The sequence below is a fragment of the Chanodichthys erythropterus genome, chromosome 19 (genome assembly GCF_024489055.1).
Source record: "Chanodichthys erythropterus isolate Z2021 chromosome 19, ASM2448905v1, whole genome shotgun sequence".
Lineage (NCBI taxonomy): Eukaryota > Metazoa > Chordata > Actinopteri > Cypriniformes > Xenocyprididae > Chanodichthys > Chanodichthys erythropterus.
In genome coordinates, this window is record NC_090239.1 from 19,002,071 (window position 1) to 19,023,490 (window position 21,420).

General features: G+C 36.0%; 2 protein-coding genes across 3 annotated transcripts; both read right to left on the reverse strand.

Annotated features, from left to right (window-relative positions):
* Nucleotides 1-3,814: 3,814 nt before the first annotated feature.
* csdc2a (cold shock domain containing C2, RNA binding a) lies at nt 3,815-6,857 on the reverse strand. Of its 2 annotated transcripts, none has more exons than XM_067369759.1 (4): nt 6,670-6,857; nt 5,866-6,055; nt 4,541-4,663; nt 3,815-4,428 (listed from the first exon to the last, which is right to left on the reverse strand). In XM_067369759.1, exons 2-4 carry the CDS (start codon nt 6,039-6,041, stop codon nt 4,266-4,268), a joined length of 462 nt encoding a protein of 153 aa, XP_067225860.1. In that variant the 5' UTR covers nt 6,042-6,055; nt 6,670-6,857; the 3' UTR covers nt 3,815-4,265. The 2 variants fall into 2 exon arrangements, with proteins under 2 accessions (XP_067225860.1, XP_067225859.1); XM_067369758.1 differs by having other exon boundaries at nt 5,866-6,075.
* A 2,332-nt stretch (nt 6,858-9,189) lies between these two features.
* aco2 (aconitase 2, mitochondrial) lies at nt 9,190-21,097 on the reverse strand. Its single transcript, XM_067369604.1, has 17 exons — nt 21,023-21,097; nt 19,755-19,897; nt 19,313-19,571; nt 19,022-19,114; nt 17,653-17,811; nt 17,404-17,554; nt 16,109-16,213; nt 15,944-16,035; nt 15,736-15,841; nt 15,473-15,630; nt 15,298-15,371; nt 14,222-14,333; nt 13,844-14,122; nt 13,578-13,769; nt 13,349-13,481; nt 13,139-13,260; nt 9,190-10,494 (listed from the first exon to the last, which is right to left on the reverse strand). Exons 1-17 carry the CDS (start codon nt 21,056-21,058, stop codon nt 10,360-10,362), a joined length of 2,349 nt encoding a protein of 782 aa, XP_067225705.1. The 5' UTR covers nt 21,059-21,097; the 3' UTR covers nt 9,190-10,359.
* Between the last annotated feature and the right edge of the window lie 323 nt (nt 21,098-21,420).

Consider the following 21,420-nt stretch of genomic DNA (forward strand, 5'->3'; position numbering starts at 1 on the left):
TCTATTGAACACTAGTGTACAGAGAAGACGACTGTGAGAAGAGTGAAGGACAAAGGTTGAACCATAAAGCCATCATCCTGTGATAAATCGATCCTGTCATAAAAGCAATCAGAATGAAGCACCTGTCCTGTTTGTTTTCCCAGGTGAGTGGAGGAAAATACATAAATTACTCTGGTATAAATTACTGATGATTCATTTTATGATTTGTTGTGCGCCAGTTTATTATTTGCACGTCTACATTTTTATTTTAGGCCTATTGTATTTATTATATAAAATAATTTTTTTTAAATTGTATTTAATTTTAACGGGTTTTTTTTTTTTTATGCTTAGGACTGTGTACGTACTTGTTGGTGTCCAGTGACATACTAAAAATGATGTTGGTTGTCTTTCTACTTACAGGCAACCAAAAAACGTAAATAAATATACACTTTATCATCTTTTCTTGTTAAAGGTAGCCTACTTGAATGTGTCACGCTCATTGTGTTGTGCTTAGACAGTACTTTCCAACACATTTATGTACGCAGATGCTTTCCCTCAGTAATGATTTATCATATGAAACAATAATCTTGGCACTTCATATATTTATGGTTCAATTTATTTTATGACTTCTGAGGAAAAAAACTGAAGTAAATCTTGTTTTAATCTCGATCATAAGACGTCGACAGATATTATAAGTTACAGTGCTCAGCGTAAATGAGTACACCCCCTTTGAAAAGTAACATTTTAAACAATATCTCAATGAACACACAAACAATTTTCAAAATGTTGACAAGACTAAGTTTAATATAACATCTGTTTAAGTTATAACATGAAAGTAAGGTTAATAATATAACTTAATTACACATTTTTCAGTAGTTACTCAAATTAGGGTGATGCAAAAATGAGTACACCCCACAACAAAAACTACTACATCTAGTACTTTGTATGGCCTCCATGATTTTTAATGACAGCACCAAGTCATCTAGTAATGGAATGAATGAGTTGGCGACATTTTGCAACATCTGTCTTTTTCCATTCTTCAAGAATGACCTTTTTTAGAGACTGGATGCTGGATGGAGAGTGATGCTCAACTTGTCTCTTCAGAATTCCCCATAGGTGTTCGATTGGGTTCACTGTAGGCACCATGCATTTTTCTTTGTATTCCTCACCTTTGCGATGCCATACAGTTTTGAAGCCATCAGTTCCAAAGACTTGGTCTCATCACTGCAGAGTATAGAGTCTAAGAAGTCTTCATCTTTGTCAGCATGGGCCCTGGCAAACTCTAGACGGGGTTTTTTGTGCCTGGGCTTTAGGAGAGGCTTCTTTCGTGGACGGCACCCATGCATGCCATTCCTCTGCAGTGTGCACCATATTGTGTCACATGAAATAGTCACACCAGTTTGGCTTTCTACTTCTTTAGATAACTGCAGTGAACTTGCATGGCGATTTTCTTCAACCCTTCTCAGAAGATGCTTCTGTCGAGGTGTTAACTTCTGTGGACGACCTTGACGTCTCTGTGAGATGGTTACAGTTGCATCTTTTTTAAATTTTTGTACCACTTTTGCTACAGTATTCTCACTGATAAGTAAAGCTTTGCTGATCTTGTAGCCTTCACCTTTCTTGGGTAAATTATTTTCTTGTGACATTTCTCTTCCATGTGGTGCCATTGCTGACAGCATGAAATGGGAAGGGGTTTTAACACCCTTTTATAGTCAACTGTCTGCTGGACACCTGTGTAATGAATAATTTGACTCACCTGTGGCTGAATTCTTGTCATATTAGACATTTGTAGTCTAAAATTTAGCTTTGCTTCAGAGACTTTCAGTGGGGTGTACTCATTTTTGCATCACCCTAATTTGAGTAAAACTGAAAATTTTGTTCTCTAACTTATGTTATTAATCTTACTTTCATGTTATAAGTTAAACAGATGTTATATTAAACTCAGTCTTGTCAACATTGTGGAAATTGTTTTTGTGTTCATTGAGATATTGTTTAAAATGTTACTTTTCAAAGGGGGGTACTCATTTACACTGAGCACTGTATCTTTTTTTTTTCTTTTTCCCAGCTGTTCTCTCTTCTATAGCTATTGCATTCACTGCACAAAAATAAATTATATACAGCGAGTAGTTGTTTCTTTGTAGAATTGCATCATAACTAGTTGTTGGTTTACATGCTGAGGGTGCAATATAAAATGTACAATAAAAAAGTAAAATGTGTAGGCCTAAATAAAATTGTATTATCCTTTTATAGTATTTTTTTTTTGTATTGCATTCCGTTTATTGTTTTCCAGACTCAAAATGTAAAAAGTCTTACATGTTTCACATGTAACATGATGTTTTTATAATGAGATTTCTTCTAATTACTTCTTTTACAGTTCAATGATTTCCACATGTACTGCTCCCTCTAGTGGACATATGGACACATGTCACTTAGTAAAAACCCCACCCTTGCTTCCCTTCTGCCAATAGATGGCACTACATCACATTGCAACAGATTTATTAAATGGCAATACTTTGACATTTGTAAAAGCCTTACATGGGAACAGTTTTGACCCTGTATAATAGTGTATAATATGTGTATTTAGTATATTATGTATATTTGATATACATACAATAAATACAGTGGGAATTTTATTATTTAAAAGTTGAAAATTCAATTATTTATTTAATACATAATATTTTAATATTTACTTTAAAGGGTTAGTTTACCCAAAAATGAAAATTCTGTCATTAATTACTGACCCTCATGTTGTTCCAAACCCATAAGAACTTCGCTCATCATCGGAACACAAATTAAAATCATTTCCTTTTTCAATGGCCAGAAAGCTACTAAAAACATATTTAAATCAGTTCATGTGACTACAGTGGTTCAACCTTACTATTATAAAGTGACGAGAATAATTTTTGTGCGCCACAAAACAAAACAAAATAATGACTTTATTTAACAATATCTAGTGATGGGCGATTTCAAAACACTGCTTCACAAAGCTTCGAAGCTTTACAAATCTTTTGGTTCGAATCAGTGTTTCAGAGCGCCAAAATCACATGATTTCGAGGCTTTGTTATGTCATAAGTGTTTTGAAATTTCCATAGTTTGCCTGACTTTGGCAGTTTGATACACACTCCGAACCACTAATTCAAAACAAAAGATTTGTAAACCTTCGAAGCGTCATGAAGCAGTGTTCTGAAATCGCCCATAACTAGAAATTGTTGAATAAAGCCGCTATTTTGGGGTTTTTTTGGCGCACAAAAAGTATTCTCGTCGCTTCATAATATTAAGGTTGAACCACTGTAGTCACATGAACTGTTTTAAATATGTCTTTAGTACCATTTTGGGCATTGAAAAAGGAAATGATCTTGCTGTCAATGGAGGCTTCACTGAGCCATTGGATTTTATCAAAAATATCTTAATTTGTGTTCCGAAGATGAACGAAGGTCTTACAGGTGTGGAACGACATGAGAGTGAGTAGTTAATGACATAATTTTCATTTTTGGGTGAGCTAACCCTTTAGTTCCTGATTACGCATTTACTTTTGCAATCTCCAAATTCTCAGAGATAAATGATATCTCTATAAGCATTTTATTTACATAATCTGAGTGGAATTTAAAAATCTTTAGATTTTTTAAAATCTGTCCTGGAAAAACTAAAAGTAGAATAATCTCAATACGTACAATATGTGAAAATAGCACTGCATTGAATGATTATGTTATTTCAATTTTATTAGAATTATAATAAAAAGCATTGTTCATGACAAAATTAAATAAGAAATTAATTTAAAATAAAACTTTTGTGATTTTTAGCTTTCTCACAGAAAACTAATACCAGTCCTATCAATTATATTTAAAGAAATTAAAGTTTCCCTTGATGTGCATTAATTTATTTTAGTAAATTAGTTTTACATAGATGACTTGAACATACACAGCACAATGAACTTAAATGCCTCTGTACATAAAATGAAAATAAATACATAATTAAGTACATATAAATGACAAATATTCAAAAAACAAGGGCAACACTGCTGCTTTTTGTGTCACAGTTATGTAATGTTCTGCCAATGCTATATCAAAGCTCAGCTGACTTACATCCCAAACCATCTTCCAAACAGACCTCTGACCAACTTCCTGTTGCTTATTTGCCAGGCTGGAGAAAACAACAGTTGCATAACCCTAATTACTATTCCATCCCTATCCTACTTGCACACAACACCATTTTACACCAGCATGAGAACCTTGAGTTAAATCCATTCCTTTATCTCTTTATTCTTCTGTTGGGCTTGAATGTGTGAGCTAGGAGCTGATAACTTGCCCAGACCAGGTCTCATGCTTCCTTCCGGAAGAAAGGTTGGTGATGACCACCTCAACAGCTTGGAACTTTATGTTCTTGGGAGGAACAGGACACACTTTGTAGGTCACCTCATCCCCCTCCATTGGCACATATTCACCCTCAATACTAGATAAAAAAGAGAATTGTGGTTAAAAAATATACTTTAAAAATAGATGCTAAACTAAAAGTATTTTTGTATTGTATGTTTTTTTTAAATTATATTTTTAAATTCACTTACTCTGAGATGTGAACAAATATGTCTTCTCCTCCATGGGAGGGGCGAATGAATCCGTGACCTTGTGACCTTGAGAAGTTCTTGCAAATGCCCTTGAAGACGGGTCCAGATTTGGCTCTCACCGATCTGACAAAACACCAGAGTAAAGAAGCTCTAGAATCAACTAACATGATTCCTTTTAGTAAATAAAAAGACCAAAACATCTCTTTATGTTTGTTGAAATGAACGCAACAATATATGGGGCACCAATAATATTTTTTTCAATACATCCATATATTCTCTATACAATTTTTCAATACAATAATAATTATTTTATATTTTAGTTCACCCAAAAATTAAAATAATGTAATTTATTACACACCCTCATGCCGTTCCACACCCGTAAGACCTTCATTCATCTTTGGAACACAAATTAAGATATTTTTGTTGAAATCCGATGGCTCAGTGAGGCCTGTATAGCCAGCAATGACATTTCCTCTCTCAAGATCCATAAAGGTACTAAAAACATATTTAAATCAATTCATTTGAGTACAGTGGTTCAATATTAATATTATAAAGCCACGAGAATATTTTTGGTGTGCCAAAAAAACAAAATAACAACTTATTTAGTGATGGCCGATTTCAAAACACTGCTTCAGGAAGCATCAGAGCATAATGAATCAGCGTATCGAATCATGATTCGGATCGCGTGTCAAACTGCTGAAATCATGTGACTTTGACTTTGGCACTCCGAACCGCTGATTCGACACACACTTTGTGCGCCGATGCTTCCTGAAGCAGTGTTTTGAAATAGGCCATCACTATATAAGTCGTTATTTTGGTTTTTTTTGGCGCACCAAAAATATTCTAGTCGCTTTATAATATTAATATTGAACCACTGTACTCACATGAACTGATTTAAATATGTTTTTAGTACCTTTATGGATCTTGAGAGAGGAAATGTCATTGCTGGCTATGGAGATCTCACTGAGCCATTGGATTTCAACAAAAATATCTTAATTTGTGTTCTGAAGATGAACAAAGGTCTTACGGTGTGGAACGACATGAGGGTGATTAATAAATAACATTATTTTCATTTTTGGGTGAAAAATTAAAAGTTACATTTTCATAATTTAATTTAATTTATTTATTTGCTTTGAGATCTTTAAATTGATTAAATTGTTAGATGTTTTTCAATCTCTTTGCACTTATCGGTAGACTCAATACTGAAGAACAAAGTACAACCACTTTAAACTGAGACAAAATTTAAAAATCATTCAAAATTCTTTTTGCATTACCTTTACACAAAGTATATGAAATATTTTTACAATGTTAGCATAGGTACTCACGCTGAATAGGTGCGTGTGCGTTTGGTTGGCAGTGGACTAAGAGGTTCCCCTGTCTGAGGCGGTTTCCTCTCCAGAACATTACTGCCTTCCCTCAGGAAAGGTAATGAAAGTGAGAAAGGTGTATGTGGGCAGTGCAGCTTTCGATCAGATGTAGACGTGCTATCTGAATCAGCCATTGGTGTGAAGTTCACTGCAAATGAGATCAGGCCTCTGTGGTTTGAAAAATGGGTTACATCAGTGAGAAAAATAAATAAATAACATTTGAACTATATATATATATATATATATATATATATATATATATATATATATATATATATTGTATATATATATATATATATATATAATGTATATAGGTTTCTTTGAAATATCTATCCTGCTTTTAATGTATGTGTTGTCTTGTATTCTCTGCACTCAATCTCAAATCTGGATGAAGCAGCTGCATCAGGACCACATCAGATCTTATTACTTGGGGAGACTGTTTTCCACCATCAAACTTCCTTTTCATTGTTTTCCAGTGCACCACTGGTTTCTGCCCTGCAGTCTGAGAAAGGCCAAGCATCTGTGTACCGCAGACTCCATATCAGCCTAATCGACAGTGACTGTGATTAAACTGCGAGTACGTGTGTTTTGTTCTCATATTATCAACCTGAGCTCAACAATGCAGGTTGTTGACAAACGTCGAGGAATTATTCTCAGCTTCTGGAGTGCACAGCATGCGACAACACGAGAGTAAAGGCGTATTCAATCAACGGTAATATATACGGACAGGAAAATACAACAGGACAATGATGAAATTCTTACCGTACTGTACGTTACAATCTGTCGGTTGATATCTCGAGAGCTGCGGAAACAAATACCTACATAGCTACACTAGAATCCACTATTAAATGCCTGAATGCTGTCATTCGTGGTCCACATATTCGACTCAATGGACCCCTGCGTAGCACACAATAAATGAGGTTACGGGTGGAGAGGGAGGGACACCCCATCAAAATTGAACGCGATGACGCGACGCGACGCGCGGAAACACTACACAGCAAGCGGCAGAATCCTGACGTCATCCTTCAGTCGTCAAATCAGACGTAACACAGGCGCGTCTTTGTTTTGACGCGTCGCGATGTTGATGTGATGCTTTATATAGGGCGTTATTCATGTTTCTTCTTCATAATATTTAAATGTATTATATTTGTTCAGTCAACGGTCTTCAAAGACCAATATTTTTTAAGACTGAGGGATTAAGAGGAGTTTAATCACACATACAGAGGTTTTCAAACTGCCGGTGGCCCGCAAGGGAGTACTAGTGAGGCCGTGGAAATGTTTAGAGAAAAACAGTATATATATATAGTCTAAAATTTAGCTTTGCTCCAGAGACTTTCAGTGGGTTGTACTCATTTTTGAATCACCTTAATTTGAGTAAAACTGAAAAATGTGTAATCTAAGTTATATTATTAATCTTTCATGTTATAAGTTAAACAGATGTTATATTAAACTCAGTCTTGTCAACATTGTGGAAATTGTTTTTGTGTTCATTGAGATATTGTTTAAAATGTTATTTTTCAAAGGGGGTGTACTCATTTACGCTGACCACTGTATATATATATATATATATATATATATATATATATATATATATATATATATATATATATATATATATATATATATATACACACACAATCTGCATTGTTTATCCTTTTGAGCTTTAATTGATAAAATTAGCAAAAATCTAACCTTTCATTGAAGGAAAAGAACTGAAAGTGGGGGGAAATCACATTATGAAATAAATGTTTTTCTCCAAAACATGTTGGCCACAATTATTGGCACCCCTAGATTTTTTTATGAGTAAAATATCTCTGAAGTATATTCCCATTCATATTTACATTTTTTAGCACACCAGGGTGACTAGGAGCATGAAATTGTCCAGCCATGACTGAAACACAAAGGCCAAATTCCCTTAATCATTCATCACAATGAGTAAAACCAAAGAATATAGTTCTGATGTGCAGCAAACGATTGCTGAGCTTCACAAAATAGAAAATGGCAGTAAGAAAACAGCTTAACCATTGAAAATCCCCATTTCCACTATCAGGGCAATAATTAAGAAGTTCCAATCAACTAAACATGTTACAAATCTGCCTGGAAGAGGACGTGTGTCTAAATTGTCCTAATGCACGGTGAGGAGAAAAGTTTGAGTGGCTAAAGATTTTCCAAGGATCACAGATGGAGAATTAGCTGAGTCTTGGGGTCAGAAACCCTAAAAAAACAGCACCTACATCCCCAAAAGTTGTTCGGGAGGGTTTCAAGGAAAATCCTCTGCTCTCATCCAGAAACAATCTCCAGCATATTCAGTTGTCAGACAAGACTGGAACTTCAAACGGGACCGGCTTCTATGGTCAGATGAAACAAAAAAAAAGAGTTTTTGGCAGCAAACCCACCAGATGGTTTTGGTGCACACATGGATAAAAAGTACCCCATGCCCACAGTTAAATATACTGCTGGATCCTTAATGTTGTGGGCCCATTTTTCCACTGGAGGTCCTGGACATCTTGTTCATATATATACGGCATCATGGATTCTATCAAATACCAACAGATAAAAAAATCGAAACCTGACCGCTTCTGCTAGAAATCCAATAATGGGCCATGGTTGGATCTTCCATCAAAACCAACACAAAAATGTGTCAATGAACACAAAATGAAGCTTCTGCCATGACCATCCCAGTCCCCTGACCTGAACCCTAAAGAAAATGAGTGGAGTGAACTGAAGAGAAGAAGCACCAACATGGAGCTGGAATCTGAAGGATCTGGAGAGATTCTATATGAAGGAATGGTCTCTGATCTCTCCTCAGGTGTTCCCCAAACTCATCAGGCATTATAGAAGATGACTCAGAGCTGTTCTCTTGGCAAAAGGAGGTTGCAAAAAGAATTGAATAAAAGTGTGCCAATAATTTGTGGTCAACATATTTAGGAGAAAAACTTAAATTTCATAATGTGGTTTTCCCCCCACTTTCAATTCTTTTCCTTCAATGAAATGTTAGATTTTTGCTCATTTTATGAATTAAAGATCAAAAGGATAAACAACGGTAAGTTATTTTTATAGTCATCTTTGATCATATTTACCAAGGGTGCCAATAATTCTGACCACCACTGTATATGCACACACATTTACATGTACATGTACACGTGTACATACACACACACACACACACACACATATATATATATATATATATTTTTATATATATATACCAATTTAGTGTATACAATATAATGTTGCAAAAACAGGTATATAAACCTAATACATACAATAACAAAGACCCAATTATTTGAAATGAATTTTATTTTATAGCCCACTGTGACTGATCAGCATTCATTTCCTCAAGAACAAGATAAAGAAAGAAAGGAAAATAATGGAGTTATTATCTAGAGGCTGTGTTTTGTGAAGTGTTACAAGCAGCAGTAAAAGTTCATCTGATGATCACAAACATGTTGACTCAGACAAAGCTAGTATTTTACAACTGGGTATCTTAGTAGTTGCTATAGTCTGCTGGTCAGAGTGATAGATGTCACTGCTTTGATGTGGGAACAACTCTGGGTGAAAGAAAAGAAAAACAACCCTACAAAAAAGGGCACTCAAATATACAGAAAAAGTGCTCAAGAGGTTGGAGATCTAATTACTGATCCATTATTCAATAACTGTCATCCAAAACACTTAAGATAATGCACATTCGAGATTCTTTGCAAATGTTCATAAATAAGCATTGTTTAAAACATTAATAGACTTGACCTGCTGTGTATTCAGTACAGACACATTTGATAGATTTTGGTGTTGAGTATGACAAGATCCGTCAAGGTTTGGAGAACAGGCATAGACAAGTCACTCTGACTCACAGTAAGAATAGCTACATGAACAATAACTGGTCAAGTTTCAAGCTCGCATGAATAAGAAAGCCAATTATTACGAAAGGAGAAAAGCAGATGTTAGAATCGTGTGAAATAAGATATCATTCCATCAACAGAGCAGACAACAAGACCAAAAAAAAAAATTCACAAGCAACTCTCATTACAGTTCAGTGTAATATTACAAATAACAGAAATTAATAATCAACAGTTGCCTGAACACCTGCACATATATTTGGATGATTTTATGAATTAAACTCTGGTGTCTCCCACTAACACGTATGTGCTTAGCATCTTTTGTAGGCGTTCTTTGAAATTTTCCATTCTGCAATAAACACAGACCCAGCTAAAATTATAAGCATTACAGTTGCTAAACTTAACATCTTTTATCTGCTCTGCAATGTATTATATATATCTTTGAGAAGTTTGTATATTAACATGACTTGTCTATGCAGCACAGTTTTTAAATGTATCGTGTATACTTCAGTTCATAATTACATGAGCATTTAAACCTTTCATACACATACCAATCCTCCTGTTTGATGCATAACCCCTCCCCCTCCCAAATATATATTTTTATGGCCAATCACACTCATTTCTGAAGCTCTTTCATTCTGTTGAGGGCGGAGCCTGCCTTGAACCATTCAATCTGGGTTTCGTTGAAGGTGTGGTTCAGCTCAATAGTTTCCGTGCTTCCGTCAATGTGCTTGATGATGGCATTAAGGGGCTAAAAGAAAACAAATTACAAACAATAATTTACAAAAAAAAAAAAAAAAATTTACAGAATTAATTTGCAGATTTACAAAACACGCTACATCCTGAGACTAGGGGTGGGCGATATGACCAAATTCTTATTTCACGATATGAGAATTGTTATTTCTCAATAACGATGTATAGCACAATATAGATATTTTGTGTTATTTTTAATAACAGAAATGAGGTAAAATAAGAAAAAACAAGCAAAATACAAATAATAGGACAAATACAATATAACAAAAATATGAATTAAAGTTTTTCAGGTACAACTGGTTTATTTAACATGTAGTTAGAATTAGCACAGAAATTTAATAATCAAATGTAAAAATAAAATATTGCATAGTCTTCACTGTATGAATTAAATATAAATTTGTTCTTATTAAAGCTAAAAAAAAAAGGTAGTAAGTTATTTTCTCTTTTGTTTGATTCACATTAATGACAGTGAGTTTATTAGGCTGCCGTCAATTTAAGACCAAACAAACGGATCCATTACACTGATACACGTACGGTTTATACCCAACTGTTTACTTTCACTTGAGACATAACCAGCTGTTTACATGAATATTCCACATGATGGGCATTTTGACATAACTGCACCTGTATTCAACCATTCAAGCTGGGGGCTCCAGACTAACACTTGAGAGAAGTGGCGCTGGTGCCACTAAGTTCTAGTGAAGGTGGCGCGGTTTCAGTTTTTATAATCACTGAGCGACAGCTTCAATTGCTTTGTATGTAATTCAGTCACAATTTGAAGAAGTTTTTGTTTTTCATGAGACTTTGTGACTCTTCCTACTTTTCCATATATTAAGGAATCAATAAGTGCTTTTCTGCCACCATCTAGTGGTAATTTCATGTCTTTAAGTTTTGTTTGCCTAGAAGTGTTAGTTTTCCTTCATCTTTAAACTTTTAGTTTTACAAATCATCACATTAAAAATATAATTAAAATTTGATAATATTTAGAGCATTTAAGTGCTGGAAAAATTGTGAAGCACTTTAAAAAAAATCCTTGAAAAATGCTTGAATTTCACTTTCAAAAGTTTGCATGAACCCCGAAATTAATAATGTAAAAGCATTCGAGTATTTCTGCCACAATACCATAGTAAGCGTTACTACATTAAATCCATGGTGATTTGTGGACTGGAGACCCTTAAAGGGTTAGTTCACCCAAAAATAAAATTTCTGTCATTAAGTACTTAACCTCATGTCATTCCAAACCCATAAGACCTTCGTTCATCTTCAGAACACAAATTAAGATTTTTTTGATGAAATCCGAAGGTATCTGATCCTCACATAGGCAGCATTGTCATTGCACCTTTTAGTGTCCAGAAAGGTAGTAAAAACATGGTTAAAATAAACGTGACAAGTGTTTTCCAACCTTAATGTTATGAAGCGATGAGAATACTTTCTGTGCGCAAAAAAAAAAAAAACTACTTTATTCAACAATTTGAACTGTTGTCATACGTAGTGAACTCAGTGCAGCGCTTTCTTGTTTACGTCCAAATGCTGACTCACTATTGGCTGGATTCTGTGTCAGCATCACATGTATGCGTCATGCTGCTCACATGTTCAGTTTCGGCCAATACAGAGTTGCCATTTGGATGTAAACAAGGAAGCCTGCACTGAGTTCACTACGCATGACAACAGTTCAAATTGTTGAATAAAGTCATTATTTTGGTTTTGTTTTTGCGCACAAAAAGTATTCTTGTCGCTTCATAACATTAAGGTTGAACCACTGTAGTCACTATTTTAACCATGTTTTCAAACCTTTCTGGATGTCAAAAGGTGCAATGACAATGCTGCTTATGTGTGGATCAGATACCCTCAGATTTCATCAAAAATATCTTAATTTGTGTTCCAAAGATGAATGAAAGTCTTATGGGTTTGGAACAACATAAGGGTGAGTCATTAATAACAGAATTTTCTAACCCTTTAACTTGTTTGTGTCACACGTGTTTCTCCTGGTTTCCACGTCAGCGCTATTTGATCTGATATGGTCTAAAGCAGAGTATTCTGTGAATCTGAATGCTTCTCACTAGATCTCGCAGCGATGTTATTCATTTTGAGGCTAATTCAGTAGTGCGGTTTTGTTTCACTATCGTTTAGTTTGCCTTTTGATGTTTCTTATATGAAACAGAAATGGCAGCTCTTATCAGCTGTGCTGTGGCCACCTTTTTTTCCTTTTTAGTTAGAGGTCGCACTGGCAGAAAAAGAGGTTGCAAAATAGGACCATTTATTTTCATTGCTTATTTTGCTCAGGGCTCTTAACATCGAGCACGTCCCAAATTTGCAATCACACTCAGAGAGGCAGGTTTCTGTGAGCGCACTTTGGCAGTGTGCCAGTCAGCTCGAGAACCACACCAAGATCCTTTTCAGGATATATTGCGTTTATAACTCTTTTACCATCAAGCACGTCCAGCTCTTTATAATCTCATTCATGCATTTCATTACTCTGAAGTGTCAATATTGCTATATATTCACATACCGCGATATAGCAAAATCTCTTTTTATACCGTGGTAACTATATATATCGTCATACCGCCCAGCCCTACCTGAAACTAACACAAACCAGGAGAGATGTATATAAACTAGAATCTGTTTAACAGAATAGATCTTACCTTTCCAGGGGCAAAGCTCTTAAGCCCTACAATGGAGATTTTATCATCTGGGCGGATTTTGTCATAATCAGCAGGATTGGCGAAGGTGAGGGGCAGCAGGCCTTGTTTCTTTAAGTTAGTTTCTGTTGACAGTCATGATAGATTAATTCAAATCAACTGCTAAATGAGAAGCATGGCTTCAAACAGGTGTTTGCATTCGAATTCACTTACCGTGGATTCTAGCAAAGCTCTTCACAATGATGGCCCTCCCTCCTAGATGTCTGGGCTCCAGAGCCGCATGCTCTCTGCTGGAACCCTCACCATAGTTCTCATCTCCTACAACTACCCATGAAATATTGTGCTTCTGCAAGAGGGAAATTACAGAACATCCAGAAATCCTTATGAATACAAATGCTAAGGCAGAAAACATAATGACAAATATAAAAAAAGAAGCACTTACTTTGTAATAGCGGGCAACATCAGGGACACCACCAAACTCTCCAGTCAGAAGGTTGCGGATTTTATTGACGGCATCGTTCTCGATATTAACGGCACCAATGAGAAGGTTATTGGAAATGTTATCGAGGTGGCCGCGGAACTTCAGCCAGGGTCCGGCAGCGCTGATGTGGTCAGTGGTGCACTTTCCTTTCACCTGAAAAAAAGGAGTTACATTGTTCAGAGTGATATTGAAATCCAGAATTTCAAACATCCATGACTAAAACTTACCTTGATGAGCACTTGGAGGTCCTCAAGGTCTTTTCCACTCCATCTGTCGAAGGGCTCAAGCAGCTGCAGGCGGTTGCTCTGAGGGTTAACATCTACTTTCAGACCAGACCCATCAGGTGGTGGGTGCTGGTAGGTGTCCTGACCTGGATCGAAATCAAGAGTAGGAAGCTCATCTCCTGTGGGCGGCACCAGTTTAAACTTCTCTCCATTGGGGGCTGTGAGAAAGTCAGTCTCAGGGTTGAACTTCAGTGTGCCTGCAATGGCAAGGGCTGTGACGATCTGCAAGACAACAAATTACATGAAAAAAAGAAAGAATATGGGGGGAAAAAACAAGCAAGCAAACAAACAAAAAATTAAAACAGGTCAACTGCAAAATACCTCTGGTGAGGTGACAAAAGCATGAGTGGCAGGGTTAGCATCATTTCTGGCTGTGAAGTTTCTGTTGAATGATGTAACAATTGTGTTCTTTTCTCCCTTCTTAACGTCACGTCTGCAAGAAAGATTTTATTGGTTTATGATATGGCTTTATTACACTGCTTTATTACACAGTTCTTTGAATTACTTGGTTCTGATTGGTCAATCGTGGAATTAAGGTCAAATATTTTTGTATGATGATGCTAAATTATGACCGTTATGCCAGGCACCTGATTTTGCTAGTTTCATATCTCTCATATGACTCAGCGCTCTCCCTCTTCTCACATAATACAATGAATCAACTGAAATCAATTTCATACCGATTATTTTAGCAAGTAACCCTGTATTAACAGGAAAAATGTACAGTCATTAACCATTTTTGCTAAATATACAGATAAAAGACTCACTCCTATTGTGATTTATAGCTGGCTAGCTGTACATGTTCTTAGATATTACTTTGTTTGTCATTTTATATTCACAAACTTTGGGTCAGAAGGTTTATTTAGTTTTTTTTTTACTTTTAGTCAGCAAGAATGCTTTAAAATGATTGTTAAAAAGAGATGGCACAAAATACTATTTCAAATAAATGTTCTTTTGAACTTTCTATTCATCAAAGCACTTGGGAAAGTATCACGGTTTCCATGAAAATATATAGCAGCACAATTGTTTTCAACATTAATAATAAGAAATGTTCATTAAGCAACAAATCAGCATATTAGAATGATTGCTGAAGGATCATTGGACACTTAGGACTGGAGCAATAGCTGCTGGAAATGAAATGGAAATGAATCAGCTTGGCTATCACAGGAATAAGATTAATTTTAAAATGTATTGAAATTGAAATCAAAAGTAATTGACAACCGGTCATGAATTTTTAGAAAATAATGCACACCAAGGTTGTAATTAAGATGATGGTTCATCAACCAATCAGAATCAAACATTCAAAATTCCTAATATTTCACAATATTATATACCCCAAACATTTGAACGGTAAATCTGCAATGTTAAATTAAAACCAGTGTTGAAGACAAATACATTACCTGTCCCATTGACCAATGCAGGGCCCACAGGCATTAGCCAGGACAACTCCACCAACATCCCTCAACACTTTAGCCTGCAAGTAAAGATACGCTCAATTGTAAGACTAAATACTACACACAACCAATGAAGACATTTCAAATAATAAAATCCCAGGGCTCTCCAACTCAGACTCACATAGCCATCTCTCTCAATCGTGGCACGAATCTGCTCAGACCCAGGGGTGACTGTGAACTGGGCTTTGCATTTGAGTCCTTTGTCGAGTGCTTGTTTGGCCAAGGAGGCAGCTCTGCCCATGTCCTCATAACTGGAGTTGGTGCAGCTTCCAATCAGACCTGTAATGTTCAGCCACAGAGAGTGTGTGTGACAGGGAGCCATTTTAGTGTATTATAAAAGTCTACTGATGAACATTAAAATGGGGTGGACTCTAAATCACTGACCAACTTTAACCTCCAGGGGCCAGCCATTCTTCTCAGCAACAGACCCGATGTCTGAAACCGGGTGGGCCAGGTCAGGAGTAAATGGGCCATTGATGTGAGGCTTCAGCTGTAAGGGAGTATTATAAACATGTTGGAGTGCATTAATTATTAACACTTTAATGTAACTAAGATACATTCAACTTACTTACCTTAAATGACCTGCTCTTACCTCACTTAGATTAATTTCGATCAGTTGGTCATAATGACAACCAGAGTCAGGTACCAGCAGATCTTGGTTGTCATCTGCTAGAGTAGCGATTTCTGTGAGGGAAAAGTGGCATGAGAGGCCGAACTTTTGAGGAAGCAGTTGAATGATTTATTAATGAAAAAGTACCTCCGCGACCGGTCTTCTCCAAGTATGTCTTCATACGGTGGTTGTAAGGGAACACCGAGGTGGTGGCTCCAATTTCAGCACCCATATTACAGATGGTGGCCATTCCTGATTAGAAAACCCAAAAGCATATTCATTTTTTACCAAGACTGACATAATACCCATGTTACAACTGTACCTCCTTATGCCACAAACACCATACACTATACCTGATTTTGAGCTTGCCAGCAGTTAATAGAGATCGCCGACAAAAACCCAAAATCTGAGGCAATTAAATATCTAGACCTAAGTAAATATCTAGAACTTCTGTAATTAAAGTTCTGTAGTGTGAAATGTTTTTGTGACAAGACAGAAACTAGAAACATCCATATTGGACTTGGTGCATTTCACAGATTTACAAGTGATTTTATTCCCGCCTGTATTCTACGGAGCACCTAAAGGAACATAATGAAGGAAAAAATTAGATGTTTTGCCATATTGCCATATTTTTTCCATCACCATGTAGCTTTAGGGGCCCCGTAGCATTCAGCATGCCTGTTTTTCTTCGCTTAACCTATACAAATTACGAAGCAAATTACATACTAAATTACATGTCAGCTAACTGCCATTCACTAAATGGCATCCTCTGAAAAATCTAATTCCATCTGGACAATAATTTCTTAACACTTCTCATTCATTATGACCTTCGTTGAACACCATAACTAAAGCTAAATTTATCGCGGCACACCCTGGTGCACTATAATTATGTATTTAGATCCTTCCATTTTGGATACAAACTTTCAGCTCAAAGTAACAGTTGAAACAAATTAAGGAAGTTAAGTTAAATCCCAAAACTGCTCAATGGTCACTGTAATAGAAGCTACAGGTATGATCCCTAACTTAACTACCTTGTAATTAACAAATTAAGTTGTTGATACTGATACGAATGATGATATATGAAATGACACAATGTTATATATAATGGAGCAGTCGTGGCCTAATGGTTAGAGAGACTGGTAACCTGAAAGTTGTGGGTTTGATTCTCAATACTGGCAGGAAATGACTGAGGTGCCCTTGAGAAAGGCACCTAACCCTCAATCACTCCCAGGGGGCAGCCCACTGCTCTGGGTGTGTGTGTTCACTACTCACTAATCCTAATGTGTGTGCACTAACTTGGATGGGTTAAATGCAAAGGACAAATTCCAAGTATGGGTTGCCACTTCACTTTCACTTGAAATGATGTCCAACATTAATAATTGTATCTCAAACATTCTTTAGAAAATTAATCCTGTCCAAATATTGCTTAAGCAAGTTTTTACCTGTGCAGGAGATAGAGTCTACACCAGGGCCGTGGTACTCCACAATGGCGCCAGTGCCACCCTTCACAGTCAAAATTCCAGCAACTTTAAGGATGACATCTTTTGGTGAGGTCCAGCCAGATAATGTGCCTGTTAGTTTCACACCGATGACCTGGAAAAGCAGATATAACCTGTAAATAAACACTTCTAGTTGCCCAATGTTAGACAGCATGTGTTCAGTTAAAAGGAAACGTGGCAATAGCAGCTTACATTTGGGCACTTCAGCTCCCAGGGGATGCCTGCCATGACATCAACAGCATCAGCTCCACCAACTCCAATGCAGATGCAGCCAAGACCACCACCGTTAGGGGTGTGAGAGTCTGTACCAATCAACATGACTCCAGGGTATGCATAGTTCTCCAAGATAATCTTTATTTAATAAAAATAAAAAAAAATAAAAAATAGGTTGATTCATATGGCTTGCAGGCCTGTGATCAGCTAAGAACAAAAAAGGAGAAATATGACTTCTCATTATCAATAAATATTTAAATTGTAAAAATTAAATCAATTAAAATATATTACTATTGCAATTATATTATTGTACTATCAAATAAAAAATGGATAATATTTCATAGAACATAAGAATATCACAATATCCTTAATTCTTAATTTCTTTGCTGAATTATTGTGGCCAAAAACCAATGGGGGACCATAAAGGATTTTTTTTTTTTTTTTTTTTTTTTTATTGATAAATTAATTTAATTTGATTTACACAATTCACATGGGCCATGTATTATTATATATGTATTATTATATATTATGTTATAATATATTATGTAAGCAATAAGGTACAAGAGGCTGTGACTTATTTAAGATACTGCACTAGCCTCGAGTATCTTATTGCTTTTGTAAAACGGTTACCACACAATACAAATATTAAAGCCAAAAATATGTAACAAGGCAACTTTCATGAAGTAAACTCTTACTAAAAGCCTTCCTTCCACCGGAAAAAATAGTCCCTGACCGTGAACAGCAACAGAAGTTACATTATTACGCCCTTAGATGGCGGCAAAGACTGACTGTATCAGTCAGTAGCAAAGACTTTTAAATTGAAAAGACTGAATTGTTGTGAGGACGGAACAAGAGGCAACTGACAAATACTTTGACTAGCGCTATCAGTCATGGGAAAACCCCTTAACTGTTAAAAAGACAAGATAATACATCGGACATTTGAACAGATTTTTTATTATGAACATATAACCTGCAGGAAAATGCTAAATCTGAATGGAGGTAATAAACTCGCTCAATCGATCTCTTTCTCACAATACTCTTACTCATAATACAGTAAGCTTCAATGAACAGTATCGATTGAGAACAAACAATTTACACTGCTAAGAGTGGTTGCTAAGGGTGTTGTGTAGTGATACACAGAACCGTTGGTTGAAGCGGTTATAGCTGTATTTTATCGTGAATTATACACAGCTATACACAGCTATTGACCAACTAGAATCAAGGACAGTAACTAACCATTTTATAAATTATATTATATTATATTGCATTATATATTATATATGCATTATAAAAGGATTAACCACCTGAAAAACGCTAAAACTAGTCAGTTATTTTTTTTCTCCAGTACCTGATGGATGATCCCAGAGCCAGGTTTCCAAAAGCCAACACCATATTTAGCTCCAGCACTAGCAAGGAAACTGTAAACCTCTTGATTCACTTCCTGGTTTGCAGCAGGGAAAAGCAATCGAAACCATGCAATAATTAAATAAAGGAATAAATTCAGTGAACAATAAAAGTGACTTTTGTTCATACAGTACAAACATCATCTTTAAGCTAAATTTTTACCTTAATCAGGTATATCCAGAACAATCATATGCATGGTACTCTTTCAACAACATCCCTATATGGCATCATTCACCTTTGCCCTCTGTAGATCTTGGGCTCCTCCGGTCTGGGCCTCAATAAGATGGTCACAATGGATGGTGGATGGCACTGCCACTCTTGGGAGTCCACTGCTGATGAACTGCAGCATGGCCATCTGTGCTGTTGCATCTTGCATAGCAACTCGATCGGGTCGCAGGCGCAAGTATGTGCGTCCTCGAGCGATTTCCTGTCCAGCCGGGTCATCCAGATGGCCATAGACAATCTTCTCTGACAGTGTGAGTGGCCGATTGAGTCTGGAAGATGCAATTTCATACGTAAACAACATGTAGGACAATATTATTATTTTTTTAAACTAACCAAAAAAAAAAAAAAATCTTCTGTAAAAGTTAAAAACAGCCACAGAGTCACCCTATTAAACATAAAAAAAGGGCAGAAGCAAATAACATTGAGTGCAAAACACTGTAATGCTGTCTGACCTTTTGCGCACAATGTCAATATTTGAGCGAAGCTTGTCATAGTTGACGTAAGAACTTGGCTCAAAGCGGCTCATGGACACCTGAGCCTTGGCGTTGAGAGCTGCCGCCACATGAAAGCGCCGGGCACCCTGACCCAGAGCGAGCTGGAGTAAACAAACAGAGAATCACAAAGAGCTGGAACACAAACTCAGAAATCAACTAGTTTATAAACAAGGTTACAACATCTTTGACCCATTATTTTTCCATGACTTCCAGATAATCCTCTCCTAAAAAGAACATTTAGGTGGATTAAATACTTTTGAGAACATTGTCAATAATATTAATAATAATCTATATTTTCTAGAGAAAAGTCTGAGACTTCTTGGGATTTGAATGACAGTGAGAACACTGTATAATTAATATATTATATATATATATATATATATTATATATATATATATATATATATATATATATATATATATATAAAAATAAATAAAAATGTATACATATATAATAAATAGTACATATCAAATAAATAGTACAACCACAACATATTGTCATACTGGTGATGACAATGATAAAACCATGACAGCATCAAGGTTAGCTCTGAGGTATATGTCATGTGGACACGAACATGTTATTAAATTGTTCGGACTGCCTACATATATGTTTTCAGGCTCATATTATTAATGTCAACATTAGTATAGATTACCAGAGTATTGTATTTTTTAAATCACAGCTGCTCACTTCGCTCAATGTGATCAAACCTCAGGTGTGTGGCTATGCCAATTTAAAAAATACATATAATAAAGTTAGATAGATCAAATGTAATATTTTGTTTAGAGGATATGGCGTTGTTATGTAAAGGAGCGGTGTTACTGGTTAATCTACACTGACAGCGCCGTTATCCTCACTGTGCTGTTTTAACCTTGCGTTCACCTTGCGACTAAAACCAAACAGTCAGACATGAAAAATACACAATGGTCGAATCAATAAAATAAAATGTGAGTGTTTCTGGTGTCCTGCTTTGGCTGTCTTGTATCAAACAGCTGGAAATAAAGAATATACGCCATCAGCGCGGCGCGGCAGCGCAAACGCGTCTGCTATGACATCCTTGGCCACAATGACCTGTGAGCTCTTCATGAGCAGATTTCAGCACGAAAAGATTCAGATTACTCATTGCGTGCACCTCAGACTATCAATTACAGCTCTGAATGGCATTTATAAATGAATTAACAAATCTAAACCATGCGTGTTGATAATATAAAATATAGATTTTCATGTACCTGAAGCCGGGCGACGGTTAAGCAGTAGGTTGCCATTTTGTTCACTGACAAAGATGTGACGCTAGAATATGACGTGCGGGTATAAGAACTCATTGTCTTGGAAGGATGTTGAAATATTTGGATCTAATTGTATTTCGTTTTAAAAGACCAACTATTTAAGATGCACACATTTTTTCCTCATTAATTATTACCACAAAAAAACATGTCAATAAACAAGGAGAATGAAAATAATGACACATTTTAGTAATAACTTGTCCATGTGTTTATCTCTTGCTTTTAGGACCTTGTCCAAAATTAAACAAACATTTCTAACAATATCTCCTAAAGCCGTGATCCATCTACAAACATTACAATATTCAAACATTTATTTAAAAAGATTAAAATATAAAAAGCCAAAC